Source organism: Geotrypetes seraphini, chromosome 1, assembly GCF_902459505.1.
Source record: "Geotrypetes seraphini chromosome 1, aGeoSer1.1, whole genome shotgun sequence".
In the NCBI taxonomy this organism is placed as follows: Eukaryota; Metazoa; Chordata; class Amphibia; order Gymnophiona; family Dermophiidae; genus Geotrypetes; species Geotrypetes seraphini.
Window position 1 is genome coordinate 225,187,247 of NC_047084.1, and position 20,596 is coordinate 225,207,842.

General features: G+C 41.6%; 1 protein-coding gene across 1 annotated transcript in view; it reads right to left on the minus strand.

Moving 5' to 3' along the window:
- LIAS (lipoic acid synthetase) overlaps nucleotides 1-20,596 on the minus strand; it is a 124,200-nt gene that overhangs the window by 6,149 nt on the left and 97,455 nt on the right. The window contains exons 9-10 of the mRNA XM_033947356.1: nucleotides 10,943-11,013; nucleotides 7,868-7,979 (exon numbers count right to left, since the gene is read on the minus strand). Coding sequence (XP_033803247.1) covers nucleotides 7,868-7,979; nucleotides 10,943-11,013 — 183 coding nt within the window. The remainder of the gene's footprint in view (nucleotides 1-7,867; nucleotides 7,980-10,942; nucleotides 11,014-20,596) is intronic.

The window sequence follows — 20,596 nt, forward strand, 5'->3', positions numbered from 1 at the left end:
GACTATAGGTCAAGGTATCTAAAATTCTTTAGACTTTGCAGAGTCAACTGCCAAGGGAATGACTTTTCAAAGTCAACTTCCAAGGGAATGGCACAAGATGCAGATAGTCCCCTAAGGCAGTGTTCTTCAAACTTTTTACACCTATGGACTGGCAGAAATAAAAGAATTATTTTGTGGACCGGCATCGGTCCATGGACCAGCAGTTAAAGAACACTGGGCTAAGTCATGGGCCAGACCCCATCCATCTCTACCCAATTTCCACCCCAGACCCCGCCCCCATAATAGTACTAATTGTAACACTATTTTTTCCATTCATTTTTCACAGATACATAATATAATCTTATTAACAACACATAATGGTTAACCACAAAATTAAACTACACAAAGCACACTGACAGCAAATGTAAATTCTCAAAATTGACATAATTCAATCACTAAATTCAAAAATAAAATCTTTCCCCCCTACCTTTGTTGTTTCCCTCCCTTCAAGCTATGCGTTTGAAAGTCAATGTTCCGTCAGGGATGGCACGCCCGTAGAGGCCAGTCTCATCAGCGTTGAACATGCCACATGGTTCATATCCACCAAAAACTGATGGCAACACTTCCATGACCCATCTTTCAGCACCATATTCTTCTGTGTCTTGTTTTTTTGCCATATTGCTTCTTAAATTTTATGCCATTATGAATTTTCCACCTCTCTATCTGTTGCTTTGAAGTTTTGTACGCCTAATTCTTCAGATAACTGATTGACAGTTAACTTCTAGCTGCCGCAAACAGATGCAGCAACGCCTGTTCAATGTCTACCAGCCTTCTCAAGTCTTTTTTGTTTTCTGGTAGGATTGATTTTGTTCTGCCAGTCTTTCAATATCGCTTCCTTTTTTTTGTAAATCCGAGAAATCTGGCTAGGGTGAACGATGTAATATTTTGCAATATGCTTTTGTTGAGCTCAATAAAATATATTTGAATATATTTTGCAATAGAGACCTGACTATGGTTTTTCTGATTAAGAAAAGTAGTCTTCTTCTCTCTCCTATTAAATTCAAATCTATACCAATACAGACAGTTCACAGTATTAAGCTCTTAGGTATAACTTTTGATGATACTCTCACTTTCCACGAACATATAAGTACAGTTGTAAGAAAATGCTTTTATCGTCTATGAATGATTCACTCATTAGCTAAACTTCTCGACAAATCTGCTCTAAATACTTTAATTTATTCATTGGTTATTTCTTGTCTGGATTACAGTAATGCTTTATACCATGGAATTAGAAAAAAAGAGTTAAGACATCTACAGATAGTCCAGAACACCGCTGTAAAAGTTATCTACAAGGCCAAAAAATTTGACCACATAACTCCTCTCTTGATAAAAGCCCATTGGCTCTCTATCCATCACCAGTCCAGAACACTGCTGTAAAAGTTATCTACAAGGCCAAAAAATTTGACCACATAACTCCTCTCTTGATAAAAGCCCATTGGCTCCCTATCCATCACCGTGTCACTTATAAAACACTATTACTGACTTTTAAAACAAGAAACACTGGCCAGCCGGAATTTATCAATAAACTCTTGATACTGTATACTTCATCACATCTTCTTCGTTCCTCTGATCAAAATCTATTAGCAGTCCCTAAACTATATAAATACTAGAAGAAACACTATTTTTTTCAGTAGTTGCCCCTTCCCTCTGGAATTCAGCACCAAATGCTTTAAGAGAGATAACAAACCTCGAGAAATTCAAGTTATTTCTTAAGACAATTCTTTTTAAAGTGCAGACAAAACCTTGCTATCACTTTGACCCACTGTTGTAAAATTACAACATAGAAATAACCAGCTCTAAATCTCTTAAAATCAGTATATTCAATGATGTCATAAAATCTGCATGATCTACACATATTAATGATCACATAAAAAAATATTTCAAGCTTTTTACTTACTTTAGTCCTGATGTATCCCGTCCAAAACAACAAGATGATATACTCCAAAGCAGGCAACAGGGTTGTATGACTTCATGGCCAGATAAACAGACCTATTTACACATTCAACCATCCAATGGTGTTGCAGAACTGAACAATAGGTTCTATTAGTAATGTACATGAAGTTTTAAAAAGAAAAAAAATGGGGGAGGGTTTATTTTGTAGCCTTAAATGTGATGTTGTAATATTACAACACTGGTTCTCAGGAGGTTAAAGATGCTTTTCAAATTTGAGTGTCCTTTTAAGGATTTTTAAACTTTTTATTTTCATTTGTATTGGACCTACATGTTTTTAACCCTGTCTTTTGTTTTCTTCCTTTGAACCTTTCTTTAACATTATTATAGTTCTTCTCTTTTCTCCATTTGTACCTGTTTGTCCAGTAGTGTACCTTATCTTTTGTTTAGTTATGTTAATTGTATTATCTGTTTTACTCTAATTTTCTATTGTATAACCACCTTGAAATAGATAAGGTGGTATATCAAATCAATAATAAACTTGAAACTCAAGTCTCTTTAATACATTGACACGTTCATGCAACGCCATGGTATAATACTGTAGTTCCGAAAGTACTGTAGTTCGAACACCTGACTAGGCCTCGGCTGTAGTTCCGAAACACGTGGCTCATCCAATATGAATATATGTGTATGTGCAAGTGTGGGTATGATTGGCTTTGTCTGAACATGTGAATGCAGTTAACCGGAGTGAATGTGATGTGAGAGAATGGCAGTTGGACCTATAACATAAGTGCAAGTAAGCAGATTGTGTGCTTATCAGAAGTGCAATTATCCAGAGTTTATGTCCATTTACTTTAATGTAAAAAAAAATGGGACTGTGTAGGTCACATGCGGATAACTGAAGCATGCGCTTAACAAACGTACACTTAGGTGGAGTCAACTGTAATTAGAGAAATAATATAGGCTGTAATCTCATGCAAGTATAATGTTTACAGAGAGCTGAATAGCTTCTGGAATTCATATAAGCCCGATACATGATTATATATTCAATTTTCTATATTACTTTCCCAGGGAATCACAAAAACATTCTACATGTTCTCAAATATGGGTGTTGCCTTATCTATCAATTTTATCTCTAGCTAGTTTATCCAAAAGCAATAAGAAAGTAGGTGACTGTATGTAGAAAAATCTAAATCTAAACTGGGGTTTCTTTATTCTGCTTGCATATATCAAATACCTCTTATACTGTCCAGCTTAGGAAGGTTTGAGTTTCAAGTTTATTATTGACTCTCGAATAGCTCTGCAATTGTCTAAATGTAACCTAATTGTTGTCATGACTACAGTGGAACCTTGGTTTACGAGCATAATTCGTTCCAGAAGCATGCTTGTAAACCAAAATACTCGCATATCAAAGCGAGTTGCCCCATAGAAATAATGGAAACTCGCTTTGATATGTTCCCACCCCCCCTCCCCGAGGCCAGCGGCGCTGCTCCCCCCCACTCGCAAAGCCCCCCCCCCGGTCTGGCACCGGCACGCAGCCCACAGGACATGATGGTGCCGTTTGAAGATCTTCCTGCCTCTGCTGAGCCTTGGCCTTCTAATTCTCCCTCTCGCTGAGATTCTCGGTGAGAGGGAGAAATAGAAGGCCTTGAGCATGCGCAGATGCATGCTCAAGGCCCGGCAGAGGCAGGAAGATCTTCAAGCGGCACCGGCACATCCTGTGGGCTGCGTGCCAGGCAGGGGGGGTAAGTTCAAGTTGTTCGGGCGGGGGCTGCCAGTTCGAGCGGGGGAGGGGGGCTTTGCGAGCGGGGGAGAGCGATGCTGGTTCTCGGGGGGGGGGGGGGAGTGCTCGCAAATCGAGTCAACATTCGGTTTGCAAGACAAGTTTTGCGAGAATGTTTTGCTCATCTTGCAAAACACTCGCAAACCGGGTTACTTGCAAACTGAGATTTGATTGTATTCTGTTCTTAAATTGATTGTGATTGTCAAATTGTAACCTGTTCTGAGCTTCTGGGAAAATGGGATAAAAATCAAAATAAATAAATAAACAAACATCAAACCTCGCTTCAGCCCATCTTAACCATCCCAGCCATCAAAACCCTCCCCAGCCCATCCTCAACTGAATAATCCATATATAGGACACAGGCTATGCAAGCCTGCCCAGTACTGGCCTTAGTTCCTTCAGTGTATACCCATTATTTTCTGATTAGAGATCCTCTGTACTCAACCCACTTTTCTTCTTGGGATCTCTACCCTCTAGCATCACATCAAATGCTGTACAATGACCGTAGCAAAAATTACCCACTCTCCCTTCCTCTTTACATGTCCACACATCCGATTTGCAGAGTAAATTACTCAGATTCCAATTATGGGAAAAAAGCAATCTTGCATGCTGATGACTGAAAACCAGGTTTAACCTTAACATGGGCCACAATTGCTTGATTCTTCTACCTAACATTTGGGAATTTTTAGAAAATTTAAGGGTACATGGGACCAATGAATTATCTGCCTCCTTAATTTTATACTGTAATAACTGTTCACGAGAGCTTTTCATGGTTTTTGTAACCACTGTTTTTGGATATCCACGTTCCTGGTATTTCATTCTCATTTTCTCAGCTTGACATAAAAATTCTTCAGTTGTTTGACATATTCGGTGATACCTAAAAAACTGAGATGTAGGCAGATTGCTCTTCAAGGTCCATGGATGCATGCTGGTATATTCTAATAAAGTGGTTTTGCATGTACAGATGTCCAAAATTGTATCCCATCTCTCACAATGTTAACATCTAAAAATGCTATCTCCGTAGGGTGCATAGTCATTTAAACTTAATCGAAGGATGGCAACCGTTCAACTATATCACAAATTCTTTCAATTTTTCTCTTATATAAAAATATCATCGATAAATCTCTTCCAGAGACATACATGCTCTGACAGAGCAAGGAACAGGGGGAGCAAGGGTGTCCAGAGCAGAGGAGAGAGTTGTATGACGAGACAGCCTCGTGATGAGGCCATTGCCATTGTATGAGGCAATTAGAAAGAGAGCCGCCCAGAGAGGGTTCAGAAGGCTAGTGAGGTCACCTGAGTGCTTGCTTGGGAGGGGCTACAATCAGCCAGTCAGAGGCAGCAGGGGAAGGGCCTAGATATGGACTGCAAGAGATTATGAGGGTGCTGAATATAGTGCTTGAAAATATTGCTGGAAGACAACTGCTATTTCATCATCTTTCTGTGCTACCCCTCACCCATCATCACATAGTTGTAAAATAGAGGAAAATCCTTTTGTCCTCCGAATCAAATTAACTAACAGCTTCTCACTCTTATTACCATGTAAGAAATTTTTTAAAAAGGTCAACGATTTGATTGTGAACTAATTAATAAGTTCATGAATTACTTCCTCAAGGGCAATCAAAAGTGTTCTATTGATAAGGGTCAGGTAAATTCCATACAGTCAGCAATCTGCCCTAACAAGATCTATTGGTCTTTCTTCTTATTTGTGCTAGAGTAAGCCAAACTCTCCCCTCCACTGGCTCCCCTTCAAGGATAGCATTATGGATGGTATATTCCTTCCATTTTTGAATCAAAAACTGGTGGAACTCCATATCAGTATATAAGGAGAGGGAGAGCCTCCACTGTTGTACTTTCTGGACATTCCCGGGGAATTCCATAGTAAACAATAACATTGCATGATCTGAGATGTCATAACTAGAGAATGACACGGGGATACATTTTTCCCCGTCCCCGCAGGAACTCATTTTCCCATCCCCCTGAGTTCTTTTCCTGTCCCTGCCCCATTCCTGCAAGCTCTAGCCTTTAAAAGCGTAAGTGTTTGAGACTTGTGTGGTTAAGGCAGAGATTACAGGAATGCAACAGGAACAGTGACAAAACTCATGAGGATGGGACAAGGAAATTGAGTTCCTGCCAGGACGGGGAAAATTTTGTCGCCATGTCATTCTCTAGTCATAATCTCCTATGTCTCCAGAGTGTACCTGAGAAAAAGCGTGTATTCGAAATCAACCAGCAATCAATATGGGACTGCGTTGCATGAGCAACAAATGAGTAAAATCACAGTCACTGGGTTGTAACACCTGCCAGACCTCTAGAAGAAAACAGCCATAGAAGAAAACAGAGACAAACCCTTATCCGGTGCATACCTGTCATGAGGGTCCATTGTGGGATCAAAAAGGCTGGCTAATGTCCCCCCTATAATTGGGAGACCTTGTTGAAGCATACTCAAGAGTGTTCGCATGAATTCTGCATCCCAAATGTTAGGAGCATAGATATTACATATTAAATCTTGCCTATTCAAAGTTACCCTGGTCACCAAATATGTGCTTTTGGGGTCAGACCAGACCTTATGGGTGGTAACACTCAGCCCTTTCCTATATAAAATCGCCAATCCTGCCTTTCTATGAGACGCCGGAGACTCAAGAACTTCTCTAACCCACCAGCTCCTCAATTTCAGATGTGCCACAGTAGGTAGATGGGTTTCTTGTAAAAAGGCTATATCAGCCCATTGTCTATTCAAGGTTCATAAAATCTTATGCCTCTTGATTGGGGATACTATGCCATTACCATTCCATGATAAAAATTTAAGAACCATGTGAATATGTAAGAGAAAGAGGGAGACGGGTATTATCATATATAATAATAAGAGGGGGCGATCCCAGCCAGCGACCCCCTCTGTTCAGTATGGCAGAGACAAAAAAAAGAAAAAAAAGGAAAAAGGGCAGATATTACAAAACATCCCCAAGGCACATTCTTCCATCCATACGCCCAGCCATACAAACACAAACATCCTCAAAACTCCCCTAACCATCTCTTCCCGAAAAAAAAAATAAAACATCCAAAATAAATGCCCACCTATAAAAAGTTTCTAAAGCCTATCTAAGACACTCCCCAAAAGCTACTATTGGGTACAATTAAGGACCTCAACCAAGAACAGTCAGTGAGCATACTGAAGATTTCCAAAGAAAACAAGACCTGTTTGTATCCAGTACCTGTGAGTTGGGTCTCTGAAGTGATAAGGTCTTATCTTTAACCAGAAAACAAGGTCCCAAGATATGTTGTCACCAACAATCATCCAGTTCAAGACAAAAAATGATACAAGCATATATGCATTGAAAATATCAAAAGAAATTATAGTATATAATAAGGTCAGCATAAAGTCTCGATGTCCAGGTCTGATATATAGCGATCCCAATCCACTTAAATATACCACAATTGGTTTTCTCTGTGCAAGACCGCTCTGGTCCTGGACCATGAGGCCCCCAGAGAAAGGGATCAAGAACGCCACAGGGTAAGGGACATTGGGTGCTATTAGGACATCTGCCAAGAAACAGTCAGCTAGTATACTAAAGACGTCCAAAAATAAACAAGGCCTATTTATATCTATGGCCTGGTATTCACACCACTGAGATAATAAGGTCTTATCAAAAACAGTGCATGGTAAGAGACCATAAAATGTGATCCCAAAAAATATAATCACTGACAAGTTCATCCGGCAGTTGTTTCACAAACATCGAGGCCTTGGAAGCCAATTCAAAATAGCAGGTCTTACCAGAATATTGGATCTTTAGGTGAGCTGGATAGAAAAGAGCAAAAGGGATTTTGTTTCCTAAGTAAGCTTGCATAGAATTCCTCTTGGCTGCTAACTGCGCCATAAAATCCTGGAAGCATAAGACCTTCATAACTCAAGATCCCTTCATTTGAATCGCTCTCAAAATCTCTATCTTATGGATGTAGTTAAGTAATTTAAAAATAACTACCCTCGGGTATGTGACTTCTGGTCACGGAGACCCCAAATGGTGTACTTTCAATTCTAAGAGGATCAACCCTATCCAAAGCCTTTACAGCATATAATTATAGTATTACAACTATCACTCATAATGCTTAGATGACTGTTGTTTAACAACAAAAGAAGAAAAATGATCCTGCACATACCTGCTTTGTATGAAGAACGCACCAGAGGCCCACTGGCTGTGTAAAGAAATCCAAGTTCATTACCTACTTTTTCCCAGTACTTAAACTTTTCTGGTGTGATATACTCCTTCACCTGCATTAAGAAAAGTGATTATGAACGCATCATTCTATTAAAAATGTCATAAAATACTATTTAGAAAATTCAGCCAAAATAGATTCCACTGGGATAAACACATTAGAAAAATAAAATACATAAAAAGTTTACTATAATAAACCCTATAATCCAGTGGAGAGGTCCTGGGAAGGGTCTCTTCTCCTGGGAATGCAACTCCTGGGGATCTCCAACCCTGGAGGACTCAGATGAGGCTAATCCCGAAGCTCCTGACCCTCCCTGCATGCTCTGTCACAGATGGGACAGGGACCCTCCTTGGCCAGCCATCCAGTGCAAATCTGGCATGATATAGGGGTAAAAAGGCCTAAGGAATCCATCAGATTGTTTAAAATCCAAGATGGCCAATGCCAGAAAAATTGTGTCGCCCGTATAGACCTCCAGAAGGTATGTAAGGAATGAGTAGTTTATTTTAAATTGTGGCTCGTTTGATGATAGTGTTTTAAATGATAGTAAAATGATCTTAAATGGGATTCTATGACTGATTGGCAGCCAATGTGCCTTTTGTAAAAGAGGTGTTATTACATGGTTGTACTTTTTTGCATTTTAAATGAGCTTGATAGCTGTATATTGAATGATTTGTAGATGCTTTTTTTTCCTTTTGTGTGATACCCATAAATAAAGAATTACAGTAGTCAAGTTTGGAAATAATTAATGAGTGTATTAGTATATTATTGATTTGGGTTCCAGAAATTTTGATATGGAACAAATCATGCATAAATGGTAGAGACAGGATTTTACTATGCAACTAATATGCATGTCTTCTCCCAGGAAGAGGTCCCACCAAGTGGGAACCTCTGGGAACAGAGCCTCCAAAGAATACTGAGAAAAAATACCCGAAAATAATAAAACTGCAGAGCAGATCAAAAACACTTCTGAGCAACTTGCTTGCAGAAAACATACTGAGGGGGCATGAGCAGCTCCCTGGTGGAGTTGGAAAACATGAGCTAGTTCTCTGCAAGCAACTTGCTAATTCAGTTACTAGACCCTAGAGTTCAAGACTAGAGAGTTGCGCGGGGACAGAAATCCCACCCGTCCCCACCCGTCCCCGCCAAAGTCCCACCCGTCCCCACCCGTCCCCGTGAGGACTCCCACCCGTCCCCACCCGTCCCCGCGAGGAATCCCTCCGTCCCCACTCGTCCCCGTGAGGAATCCCCTCCGTCCCCACCCGTCCCCGCGAGGAATCCCCTACGTCCCCGCCTGTCCCTATAAACTACAGAAATAGTTATTTCATTTAATTATGCTACTGAATTAAAGGCTCTGGTAGAAACCCATTTAAAAATAAGCAAAAAGACTTTATTAATTTGGAAATATTAATTGGGAAGAATACATACTTTGTAAACGGGTTTCTACCAGAGCCTCTAATGTTTATAAATTTTTATCAACACAACTAATATACTACTTTATCCTTAAGCAAAAAAAAAAAATAATAATAATTTTTTTCCTACCTTTATTGCCTGGTTTCTGCTTTCTTCATGTTCTCATTCAATTCCTTCCATCCACTGCCTCTCTTCTCTCTGTGTCTTCCATTTGCTCTGTTACTGTGCCTCTCCCTTTCTCCCCCCTCCCAAATTGGTCTGGCACCCATCTTTTTCCCTCCGCTCCCCCCATAGTCTGGCACCTCTGTCTTCTTCCCTGCCAGCGTCTTCTTCCCATTCCCTCTTCCCCATTTCCTTTCAGTGTCCTTCTCCCCCACCATCTTTCCCATGTCCTGTCAGGCAGCATCCTTCTCCCCTCTCTGCCTTCCCCATGTCCTTTCAGCGGCCTTCTCCCCCCTCTGTCTTCCCCATGTCCTTTCAGTGGCATTCTCCACCCCTTTGTCTTCCCCAGTGCTTTCAGGGTCCTTCCCCCCCTTTCTCCCGTTTACCCCATGTCCTTTCAGCGTTCTTTTCCACCCCTTTGTCTTCCCCAGTACTTTCAGCGGCCTTCTCCCCCCTTATGCGTCTTTTCTTCTCCACTCCACCTTTCCTCCCTCCCTGCCTCCACCTTTGTGGCGCTTTTGCACCCGACCGACAACAGAACAGGCCCGGTCGGACAAATCTCCCTGTCCTGTAGCCGCGAATCTAAATTACCTTCTTACAGCAGCTGGAGTAGTGAAGCTGCTGTAAGAGGTAATTTAAATTCGCGGCTACAGGGCAGGGAGATTTGTCGGCCGGGCCTGTTGTCGGTCGATCGGGGGATCTGACCGGCTGTGCACATTCTCCGGGGCGGTCCGCCCCCTCCCCCTTCTTTCGTACGCCATTGCCTTCTTCCTACCTGCCCTGCCGCACACAGCCGACCGGAAGTCTTCCTGATGTCAGCGCTGACGTCGGAGGAAGGGAGGGCTTTGCTTAAGCCCTCCCTCCGACGTCAGCGCTGACATCGGGAAGATTTCCGTTCGGATGTGTGCTGCGACAGGGCAGGTAAGGAGAAGGAGACTACCCTCGCGGCTCGACCAACCCCGCTGCGATCCAACCCCGCAGGAACCCCGCGACCCTCGGAGGCGTCCCCACGGGATCCCCGCGACCCTAGGGGGCGTCCCCACGGGATCCCCGTGACCCAAAGGGGGAACCCGCGGGATCCCCGCGGGTCCCGCGGGATTCCCGTCATCCCCGTTCCCGTGCAGCTCTCTATTCAAGACCACTAGACACATTGCACTGGAATATTTGTTAGCAGTGTTTTGGATATGTGCATAGAGAAGAGTCCATTTCTCTAACCACTAGTCCATTCATTCTCAATACTGAAAGTCTAACAACTCAATCTCAAAAGGGAGATGTTTTCTCTAAGAGAATGACAGGGAGACAAAGGCAACATAACTATCAGGACAGGCACAGCAGTCTTGAACAGTACATGTATGCTTGCAGGACAGTTATGTGTGACATGATGTGCACCGAGTATCAAAATGGATTACCAGCATTTATTCCCTTTGCACAGTACTGTGTTTTTACCTTTAGATGGCGTTTTGTTGGCTGCATATATTGTCCCAGTGTTAAACAGTCCACACCTGCTTCTCGTAAAGCTGTAAAATGGAAAACAATACTGTTAACAGGTAGCATGAAAAATGGATATTTGCCTGTGCTCTTCCTTTCCCTCAAGCTACATAATTAACTATGTTCAAATAAAATAATTTAGGAAAAAATAATAGTAAGCATTAGTTCAAGCAATTCAAAATAGATGGACCTAGGTCTTTTAGAAGGAGGCAACAGATGCCAAAATACAAAGATCAAGATGTAAAGGAATTGATAAAAGGACCTCTTCATCACGAAAGTTTCTCTAATGAAAAGAAATATTCCAAACATTTTGGAGCTCAAAAAATTGACATTTCAGTCCCCTATTCCTCATTTCATGCAATAAAATTCATCACAACATGAAAATGATTCATTAATTGTATACCTCTAACAATTTTAGGTCTATACTTTTCCAAGAACATAAGACTAGCCTTATTGGGTCAGACCAACGGTCCATCAAGCCCAGTAGCCCGTTCTCACGGTGGCCAATCCAGGCCCCTACTAACTGGCCAAAACCCAAAGAGTAGCAACATTCCATGCTACCGATACTGGGCAAGCAGTGGCTTTCCCCATGTCTTTCTCAATAACAGACTATGGACTTTTCCTCAAGGAAATTGTCCAAACTTTTCTTAAAACCAGCTACGCTATCCGCTTTTACCACAACCTTTGGCAACGCATTTCAGAGCTTAACTATTCTCTGAGTGCAAAAATATTTCCTCCTATTGGTTTTAAAAGTATTTCCCTGTAACTTCATAGAGTGTCCCCTAGTCTTCGTAATTTTTGACAGAGTAAAAAACTGATCCACTTGTACAAGTTCTACTCCATTCAGGATTTTGTAGACTTCAATCATATCTCCCCTCAGCTGTCTCTTTTCCAAGCTAAAGAGCCCTAACATTTTTGGTCTTTCCTTATACGAGAGGAGTCCCCTTTATTATCTTTGTTGCTCTTCTTTGAACATTTTCTAATGCCGCTATATCTTTCTTGAGGAGACCAGAATTGAACGCAATACTCCAGGTGAGGTCGCACCATGGAGCGATACAGGGGCATTATAACATTTTTAATCTTGTTAATCATCCCTTTTTTAATAATTCCTAGAATCTTGTTTGCTTTTTTGACCGCTGCTGAACATTGGGCAGAAGGTTTCATTGTATTGTCTACAATGATACCCAGATCCTTTTCTTGGGCGCTAACCCCCAAGGTGGACCCTAGCATCCGGTAACTATGATTTGGGTTATTCTTCCCAATGTGCATCACTTTGCATTTGTCCACATTAAATTTAATCTGTCACTTGGACGCCCAGTCTTCCAATTTCCTAAGGTCTGCCTACAATTTTTCACAATTCGTATACTTTTTAACAACTTTGTTTAGTGTTATCTGCAAATTTAATCACTTCACGAGTTGTCTCAATTTCCATATCATTTATAAATAAGTTAAATAGCATCAGTCCCAGTACAGATCCCTGTGGCACTCCACTGTTTACTCTCTTCCATTGAGAAAAATGACCATTTACCCTACCCTCTGTTTTCTATCTGATAACCAATTCCTAATCCACAACTGAACTTTGCCACCTATCCCATGACTCTTTAATTTTCTCAAGAGCCTCTCATGAGGAACTTTGTCAAAAATTTCTGAAAATCTAGATACACTACATGTTGGCTTTGTATCAATAATCCATGCTTATGTATATGTTCTGTCATTTTTTTCTTTATAATAATCTCTATCATTTTGCTTGGCACTAACATCAGATTCACTGATCTATAATTTCTCAGATAACCTATGGAGCCCTTTTTAAAAATCAGCGTGACATTGGCCATCCTCCAGTCTTCTGGTACCATGCTATATTTTTAAAGATAAAATTACAGATTGCTGACAATATCTTTGCAAGTTCATTTTTCAATTCTATCTATAATCTGGGATGTATACCATCTTTTTCTGGCAATCTGCTACTGTTCAGTTGTCAAACTGACCCATCACATCTTCAAGTGTTACAGAGATTTGTTTCAGTTTCTGTGGCTCATCGGAATTAAATACCATTTCTAGTACCAGTATCCCCCCCCCAACATCTTCCTCAGTGAAGACTGAAGCAAAGAATTCATTTAATCTCTCTGCTATTGCCTTGTCTTCCCTGAGCACCACAATGAATATGTTTGAAAGAAATTTGCATATAATGAAGGCAGTGCATGCAAATGAAGTTCATGCATATTCATTGTGGAAATCCTGAAAACCTGACTGGCAAGGGGATACTGAGAAACATTGATCTAGTGGTCCAACTGATTATTTTCCCGGCTTCTTCAAGTTTTATTAACATTTGATGAATCGCTTATACAAATTTTCTAAGCGATGAACAATTTAAAAGCCACTAGATAGTGGTCTCACGTACAATTCACATAACAGACTACATGGATCAATTAAAATTTAAATAATCGAAATAGAGACGAACAATATACTTAAAGTTTACACTATGTGTTTTTGCACAATCTTCTTTTCAAGGTCTCTCTTTGCCTTCATTATCAGCACCTTGCATTTGACTTGCATTCCTTGTAATGTTTACAATTTTCATTAAGATCCTTCTTCCACTTTCTGAAGGATTCTCATTTATCTCTAATAGCTCCCTTTACCTCACTTAACCTTACAGGCTGCAATTTGGTCTTCCTTTCTCCTATTTTAATACATGGAATATATCTGCCCTGGGCTTTCAGAATGGTATTTTTGAATAACATCCATGCCTGATGTAAATTTTTGACCAATGCAGTTCTAATTTATTTCTTACCATTCTCTTCATGTTATCATAGTCTCCTTTTTTAAAGTTAAATGTTGTTGTCTTTGATTTCCTGGGATTACTCCAAGGATTATATCAATTCTGACCATATTATGATCACTGTTATCAAGCGGCCCCAGCACCATTACCTCCTGCACCAATTCATGTGCCGCACTAAGAACTAGGTCCATAATTGCATTGCCTCTTGTTGATTCCTGAACCACCTGCTCTATAAAGAAATCCTTGATTTCATTTAGGAATTTTATCTCCCTAGCATGCCCTGATGTTACACTTACCAGTCAATATTGGGGTGATTGAAATCACCTATTATTATTATTATTATGTTATCCAGTTTGTTAGCCTCCCTAATTTCTGATACCATTTCAGCATTTGTTTGTTCATCCTGGTCAGATGGATGGTAGGACGAGAAAGTGGACTTTCCACCAATCAAACAAAGCCAATGGAGCAAAGCCAACAGGATGCTGTAAAGATGCCCACCAATGTCCAAGTTGACTTTTCAACTTGGACATTAATAAACGTCCCCATAGCATCCTGTTGGCTTTGTTTGATTGGTGGAAAGTCCATTGTCCTGTCCCACTATTTTCTCTTTCTTGTTTTGTAGTATAATGATGAAACTATTCAGTGATGATTGTATTCTTTTGCATTTTTTTATTGTTCGGTTTCTACTGTTATATCCTTTTATCAATAAAGAAATAAAAACACGCAAACACACACACACTTCTACTTCTTCCAGATAATCCATCCAGACAACTCCTTGAAGCAATCTCCTATCTGAACAAACTTAGGTTTGTTTGTTTTTTTTAAAGTCTATAACCTTCACTTTCGAACGAGCCCTCTCTATACCTGTCTTAGTATTAAACTACAGCATCCGGTGATCACTGGATTCCAGATGATCACCCACTATAACATCAGAAACACTTTTCCAAATTCATAAGCACTAAATCCAATAAGGCCCCCCATTCCATGTATGTTCCATTACCAGCTGCTGAAACAGTTCTCCCTATAGAGAATCCAGATCTTCCTATCTCTAGGACACCCCACAATAGGAATACCCCCAATCAACATCTGGCATATTAAAGTCACCTATTGGTAGTATTTCCCCTTTTACAGTTATATTTTGAATGACTTCAATTAAATCTGTCCCTTTTGTCTGTGAAGAAGGCTTGTATATCACACCAATGTAAATACATTTTCCATTCCCTCTTTCCAGATTGACCCATGCCTATTCCTTACCCTGGTGCATGATCAGCACAAATTCAGGTTTGAAATCTGCCTCAATAAGGAACCTGTAGAACCAGTACCATGACCACGATGAGAACTAAAACTGGCAGTTTTTCTCCACAGAGCTGCTCCAAGTCTGGCCCTGCCAAAAGAACAGTGTCAACACAGCCTGAAGACCTGCATGGCTGAGTAGTCCTGCCATCTTCATTAGCATTTTTATATCCTCCCCAATGCCACAGGTCAGTGAAATCTGATCCCCTAAAGAAAAAACTAGATCTCCTTGGTGATCCCTCTCATGTTTACGGCACCAACTGGAAGAGCCAAGCGCCTTGCAGATCTTGCTGCACTCAATCTGTCCTGACATGGCTTGAACTCCTTAGTGGCCCAAAGTGACTTGAAACTCAAGAAGACTCATCTCAACAGGCTGGTTAGCAAACCCCTCCCCTAAAACACACAGGCCTCTTTTCTCTTTTTTTTACACGAATATGCAATAGGTGAAACATTCTAGACAACAGGGTTATTGCCCCATACTTGCACGGACTGCAGAAGGAATCCACTTTGGATTTTTCACTCTGCCTCCAGTGTATTTCACAGCTTAGTATAGCGCCTTATAGCAGTCTTTCCTTCTGCAAGCATGGCTGCAGCTGCATGTATTCTACTCTCCTCATTTTTGTTGTTTTAATTCGACATAATTCATCATATTCAAGGCGATTTGGAGGCTCTGCCTGCTTGTGAATTCACAGACATCAGTCTGTAGCTGACAGGCTGATCCCTTTTTGGGTACCTGTTAGCCAGTCTGCATAGGATTCCTTGGAGCTCAGGGATGTCCATTAAGCGGAAGGCGAGTGCAGACTATTTAGCGCGCTTAGGGGGTTCAGCAGTGTCCTGCAGCATGCTAGCTGCGTTTTGCGCCTCCGCCCATCCTGGTGCGCATCCGTTGGTCCACAGGGGCGGAGGCATAGTCAGACAAGGGAGTCTTACCAGCAGCCCAATGATCAGCTTTGAGAAAACATTCCCAACATTGTGACAGTGAATTCTGAACCAGCTACTGAACAAAGCTGGAAGCAGGTGCAGCCCAGTGTCTCTGGTAACAACAGTGAGTACAGCAGAACTGACAGGCTCTCATAGCGATTTTCAAAAGTTAATTTTGAGGGGTTTTCTGTGGTTTCAAAGGTTCCTCTGTCTTCCCCCACCTGAAAAATCCTAAAACTGCCATTTTTTATTTTTGGGAAGTGTGTATTTTAGCATGCTTTTGGCGCTAATTCAGTGTCGGTGGCCATCTTAGATTTTTAGCAATTTTTTTTTTCATCTTCTCCCTGCTTCTTCAAAAGTCAAATTTTTGCCAGGAAACTTGCTGGGATGGAGTCCTCAGGGTCTCCTCTTGTGAACTTGTGAAGTTTGCACAAAGTTAGTGCTTTTGGAGCATCCTCCGCCTCGTGGCACAGCGAAGGGGAGCAGTAGCTACCAGTTCTGCTTCCCCCTCATAGAAGCAGGTGGTTCCACGCTCAGCTAGCCCAGTGGGAAGGCCGCCATTGCTTTTGGGGCTTGATTAAGCTGGTCCTTCAGGTAGCTAGGCTGCGGACCTTCTGCAGCCTAAGAAACACAAGTCTAAGTCATCTAGGGCAACTCTAAGCTCCAGGGGTCTGATATTTTTTCAGACTTTGAGATTTTTGTGGTCCTTATTTCACACCAGAGGTTCTGCAACTGGCTGTTTTCTGCCTCCTCCATCGACATCTGTGGGCGGCGGGGTGTCCTCAGGGTTCTCCCCTCCTCCGCCCTCTCCACCCGTTCATGTTTCGACTTCTGTTTTGGGGTATCCGACGATTGATCCTGACCTCTCTGGCCTTTTGTTTGATAGTACAGCCCTTCCCATATTAGGGGATCCGGACTTGGGTACTGGATCTGCGGAATGATCCATCTGTGCTGCGCTTATTTAAACTTGCAGCTTTGCCTGATCTGATAACTGAATCATTGCAAGAACTGAACTGGGCTGCTCAGCCAGCTCTGTCTACTACTTCATCTTTTCCCTGGCTTGGCAGTGTGCGCTTGCAATCTGCGACTTTTCCTTGGCATCCGGATATGAGTTGTATGGTCTCTGAGCAGTTTGACTCTCCAGAAGGTCCTTTTGAGAAATGCTAGGGCTATGTCCCACTTGTGTCCTAAGGCGCCCTAGTGCCAGCAGCTTCTGGCACAGCCCAAGGTGGATTCCTTAGTGACTAGGCGCACCTCTCTTCCCAGTGAAGGGGGAGTGGTATTAAAGGATATGCAGGACTGCCGTGTGGATGTGGTCCCCAGGAAAATTTTTGAGATGGCGAATTTAGGCATTAGAGCAGCTGTGGTGACGTCCTTTATGGCACAAGCCTCTCTCAGCTGTGTACACTGGAGACTTATGCGGTGGATCCTCCTCCTCAGCTTCTGATGACTGAGATGGATTACATGGCAGATGCTTTATATGACCTTTTGAAAGTGTCAGCATATTCTATTTCAGCACGCCAAATGCTGTGGGTTCAGTAGTGGGCTGGTGATTTCACTCTAAGGCAACTTTAGCACGGTTGCCTTTCAAGGGGCAGTTGCTATTTGGCAAGGGCCTGGATGACCTCATGGATTTGGTGGTCGCCTGTCATCCGAAGACACTGATAGTAGAGCTTGACCTTCAAGGGGTTCTGGGCGTTCTAATTTTCATGACTCCCGCATAAATTTTTGTGACTACAGGCAATATGTTTCTTCCTCGTTGCAGAGATCTTCAGAGTTCAGTATGTAGGCTACAAGCGTTCCCAACCTTCCGCCATCTGTCCTGCATGATCTGCCCGAAAGACACAATGCTGCCAGAGAGCTGCATGCTCCTCTGCAGATAGGGGGTCAGCTTTCGGAGTTTCTGTTTGCCTGGATGCACATTATAGCAGGCTAGTGGGTCTTGGAAATTATTTGGTCAGGCTACAAGCTGGAATCTGCCCAACCTCTGTCAGATTGGCTTGTGGATTCTCCGTCTGGGTGCCCAGACAAGGCACACAAGGTCTAGGCTACTGTTCAGCACTTGCTGGATATTTGAGCTATAGAACTGGTGGCACGTGACCTCTCGGGCTCTGGCAGATACACTGTATATTTCATCGTGCTAAACAAAGGATCAAAAGATTGGAGACCGATTCTGGATCTTCAGTACATGAATGCGGCTCTCAAGATTCCTCGCTTCCACATGGAGACCATGAGGTTGGTCATTGCAGCAGTGGCTCTGGGGGAATTTCTGGCCTCCCTGGATCTGATGGAGGCGTACTTGCATATTCCCATTTTTCTGGCCAACCACAGGTTTCTGTGGTTTCATGTTCTGGGTCAGTATTACCGTTGTTCTTTAACCCATAAGATACGTGAGAGGTCACCACCCCTCGAAAGGTAAGGTGCTTCTACAACAGAGAAATGTAGATCTTAAACAGACTTCTCGCAATATGAAGTTGAGGATCGCTGAACATCTCAGCAAAATTCGTACCAAAAAATTGGAAGCCCCCCTTGTCCAGCACTGGTCAGATAAACAACACTCTGTTGAAGATCTACATTTCTCTGTTGTAGAAGCACCTTTCGAGGGATGGTGACCTCTCACGTATCTTATGGGTTAAAGAACAACGGTTACGGTAATCCTCAAATTACATACCCTTCACCCTGATGGACTTAACAGTGAAATCGAATGGCAAGCCTTTCTATGATACATTTTGGTATCTTTTCCTTTTTATTCATATTTTCTATTTTTTATTTTTTGTATCCTTAGTTTTTTAGTTTTTCAGATTTTCTACTTCAGTTTTTTTGCACTGCTAACCTAGTTTCTCTGTATCTTGCTCCCCCTGGTGGCCTTTTCTTAGTATGACCACTTGTTTAACATTTTTTCAATCGGACAGCTTTTTTCACAAGACGTATCAGTGCAGCTCAGCTGATCTGTACGTAGTTCCGTTTTTCATGGCACTACGTCATTTTTTGCCCTTGACATTTAAACTCGGCGTTTGTTCACCGCCATACCTTTGAAGGATTAGAAGCGACTTTTTCAACTTATGGCAAGTATCCTTTCCTGTGTTGCTTTTTAGAGCTTTCTTTTCAGACTATGTTATGCAAGCATTTTGTACTAATCTTAAAACCTTGTCTTTTATCTTTTATCACTCTAGTATAATTTTTCTCATCTACATCACCCAGCAATTATTTCCTTGGCATTTTAAACTACCAACACCTCTTTTGGGTTCCTTGAAAAAGACCTTCGAAACATGGTCCATGTTGGGACCTACCAACACTCCTTTAAGTAGGAATTGTTTTTCCTTTTATTGCCATTGAAAAATACTTTTATTATTTAAGAAGCACCCTAATATCACCAGCATTATAGTCATACACAGTGATGGGGACGGTCGGTTCGGCTATAAGAGCCACAGCTCTTGGTCGGATTACACATATCTGAGTGTATGTATAAATGCATTTACTTTATTGTATTTGAATTTCATCTAACTTCTATTTTGGACATTTTCTCTGAGAAGTTTTGGTTGTAGTATCATTTTGTTATCGAGTTTGACCTCTCAGCCCTGCATTTGTTCAGAGTGTTTTCCTCACCACCAACTATTTTTGACTTGGCATGCTCAGAATATGCCAAATCCTCAAATTATCCATGAATGCTGTGCCTGGGCCCTGTTGGATCCAGCACACAAAAGAATTTGAATATTAGCACTGCATTCTATCACTTGAGTTAAGGTTGAAATAAAAAATATGCTTTTCCATGTACTACTACTGTCCACTAGGGCAGACCCCTTTCTTCTAGAACAAAGGTCTCCAAACTTTTCACCATGAGGGCCACATTAGGTACTTCAGCACTTTTCAGCGGGCCGTAATAATAATAATATAAATAACTCTAGATTTATGAGTTTTATTGAAAGCAGCAACATTACAGTCAAATGGATTTTGAAACAATCTAATTTCCCTAGCATTGGCATCCAATTCAGCAAATTGCTTCTGAAATTGATGTTTAAGATCTGAAATAACTACATTTGTGAACGAGAAAGGAAATTCTGCTTCAACCTTTTTATGCAATTCTGCACAGTAGAGCATATGAGCTACCTACAATGCCATGAATTGACACTGTCAATTGAGGCCAAACAAGTACGAAGAAATATCGTGAAGTATACAATTACGATTCAGTATTAAATAAAGTTGTGAATAATATTAATATAATATGGAATATCAATATATTTTGAACACAATTTTAATTAATGCATTTGAAATCTATCAACACCCCATATTTTTTTTTCTGGATTCTCACAGGAAAATTACAGTATATACTCAAATATAAGTCAAGACCCCAATTTTTTCCCCCAAGTCGGGTGGTCATTCAGGAAGCGCCAAAGCACACTCCTGCTCAGCAGCTGAAGCCGGAACTCACAGCATTAACCAACCGGGTTAGCAACAGGACAGGAGCATGGAAACCTCGCTCCTGCCCTCTACATCTTTAGACCACCAGGGATTCTAGCGGCAGAGGAGGTATGATGGAAAGGGCATGTTTCCTCAGAGAGTAGATGAGTCTCAGGGCTGTGTTCTGCACTGTTTGCAGTTGTTTAATCATGGTCGCGGGGCAA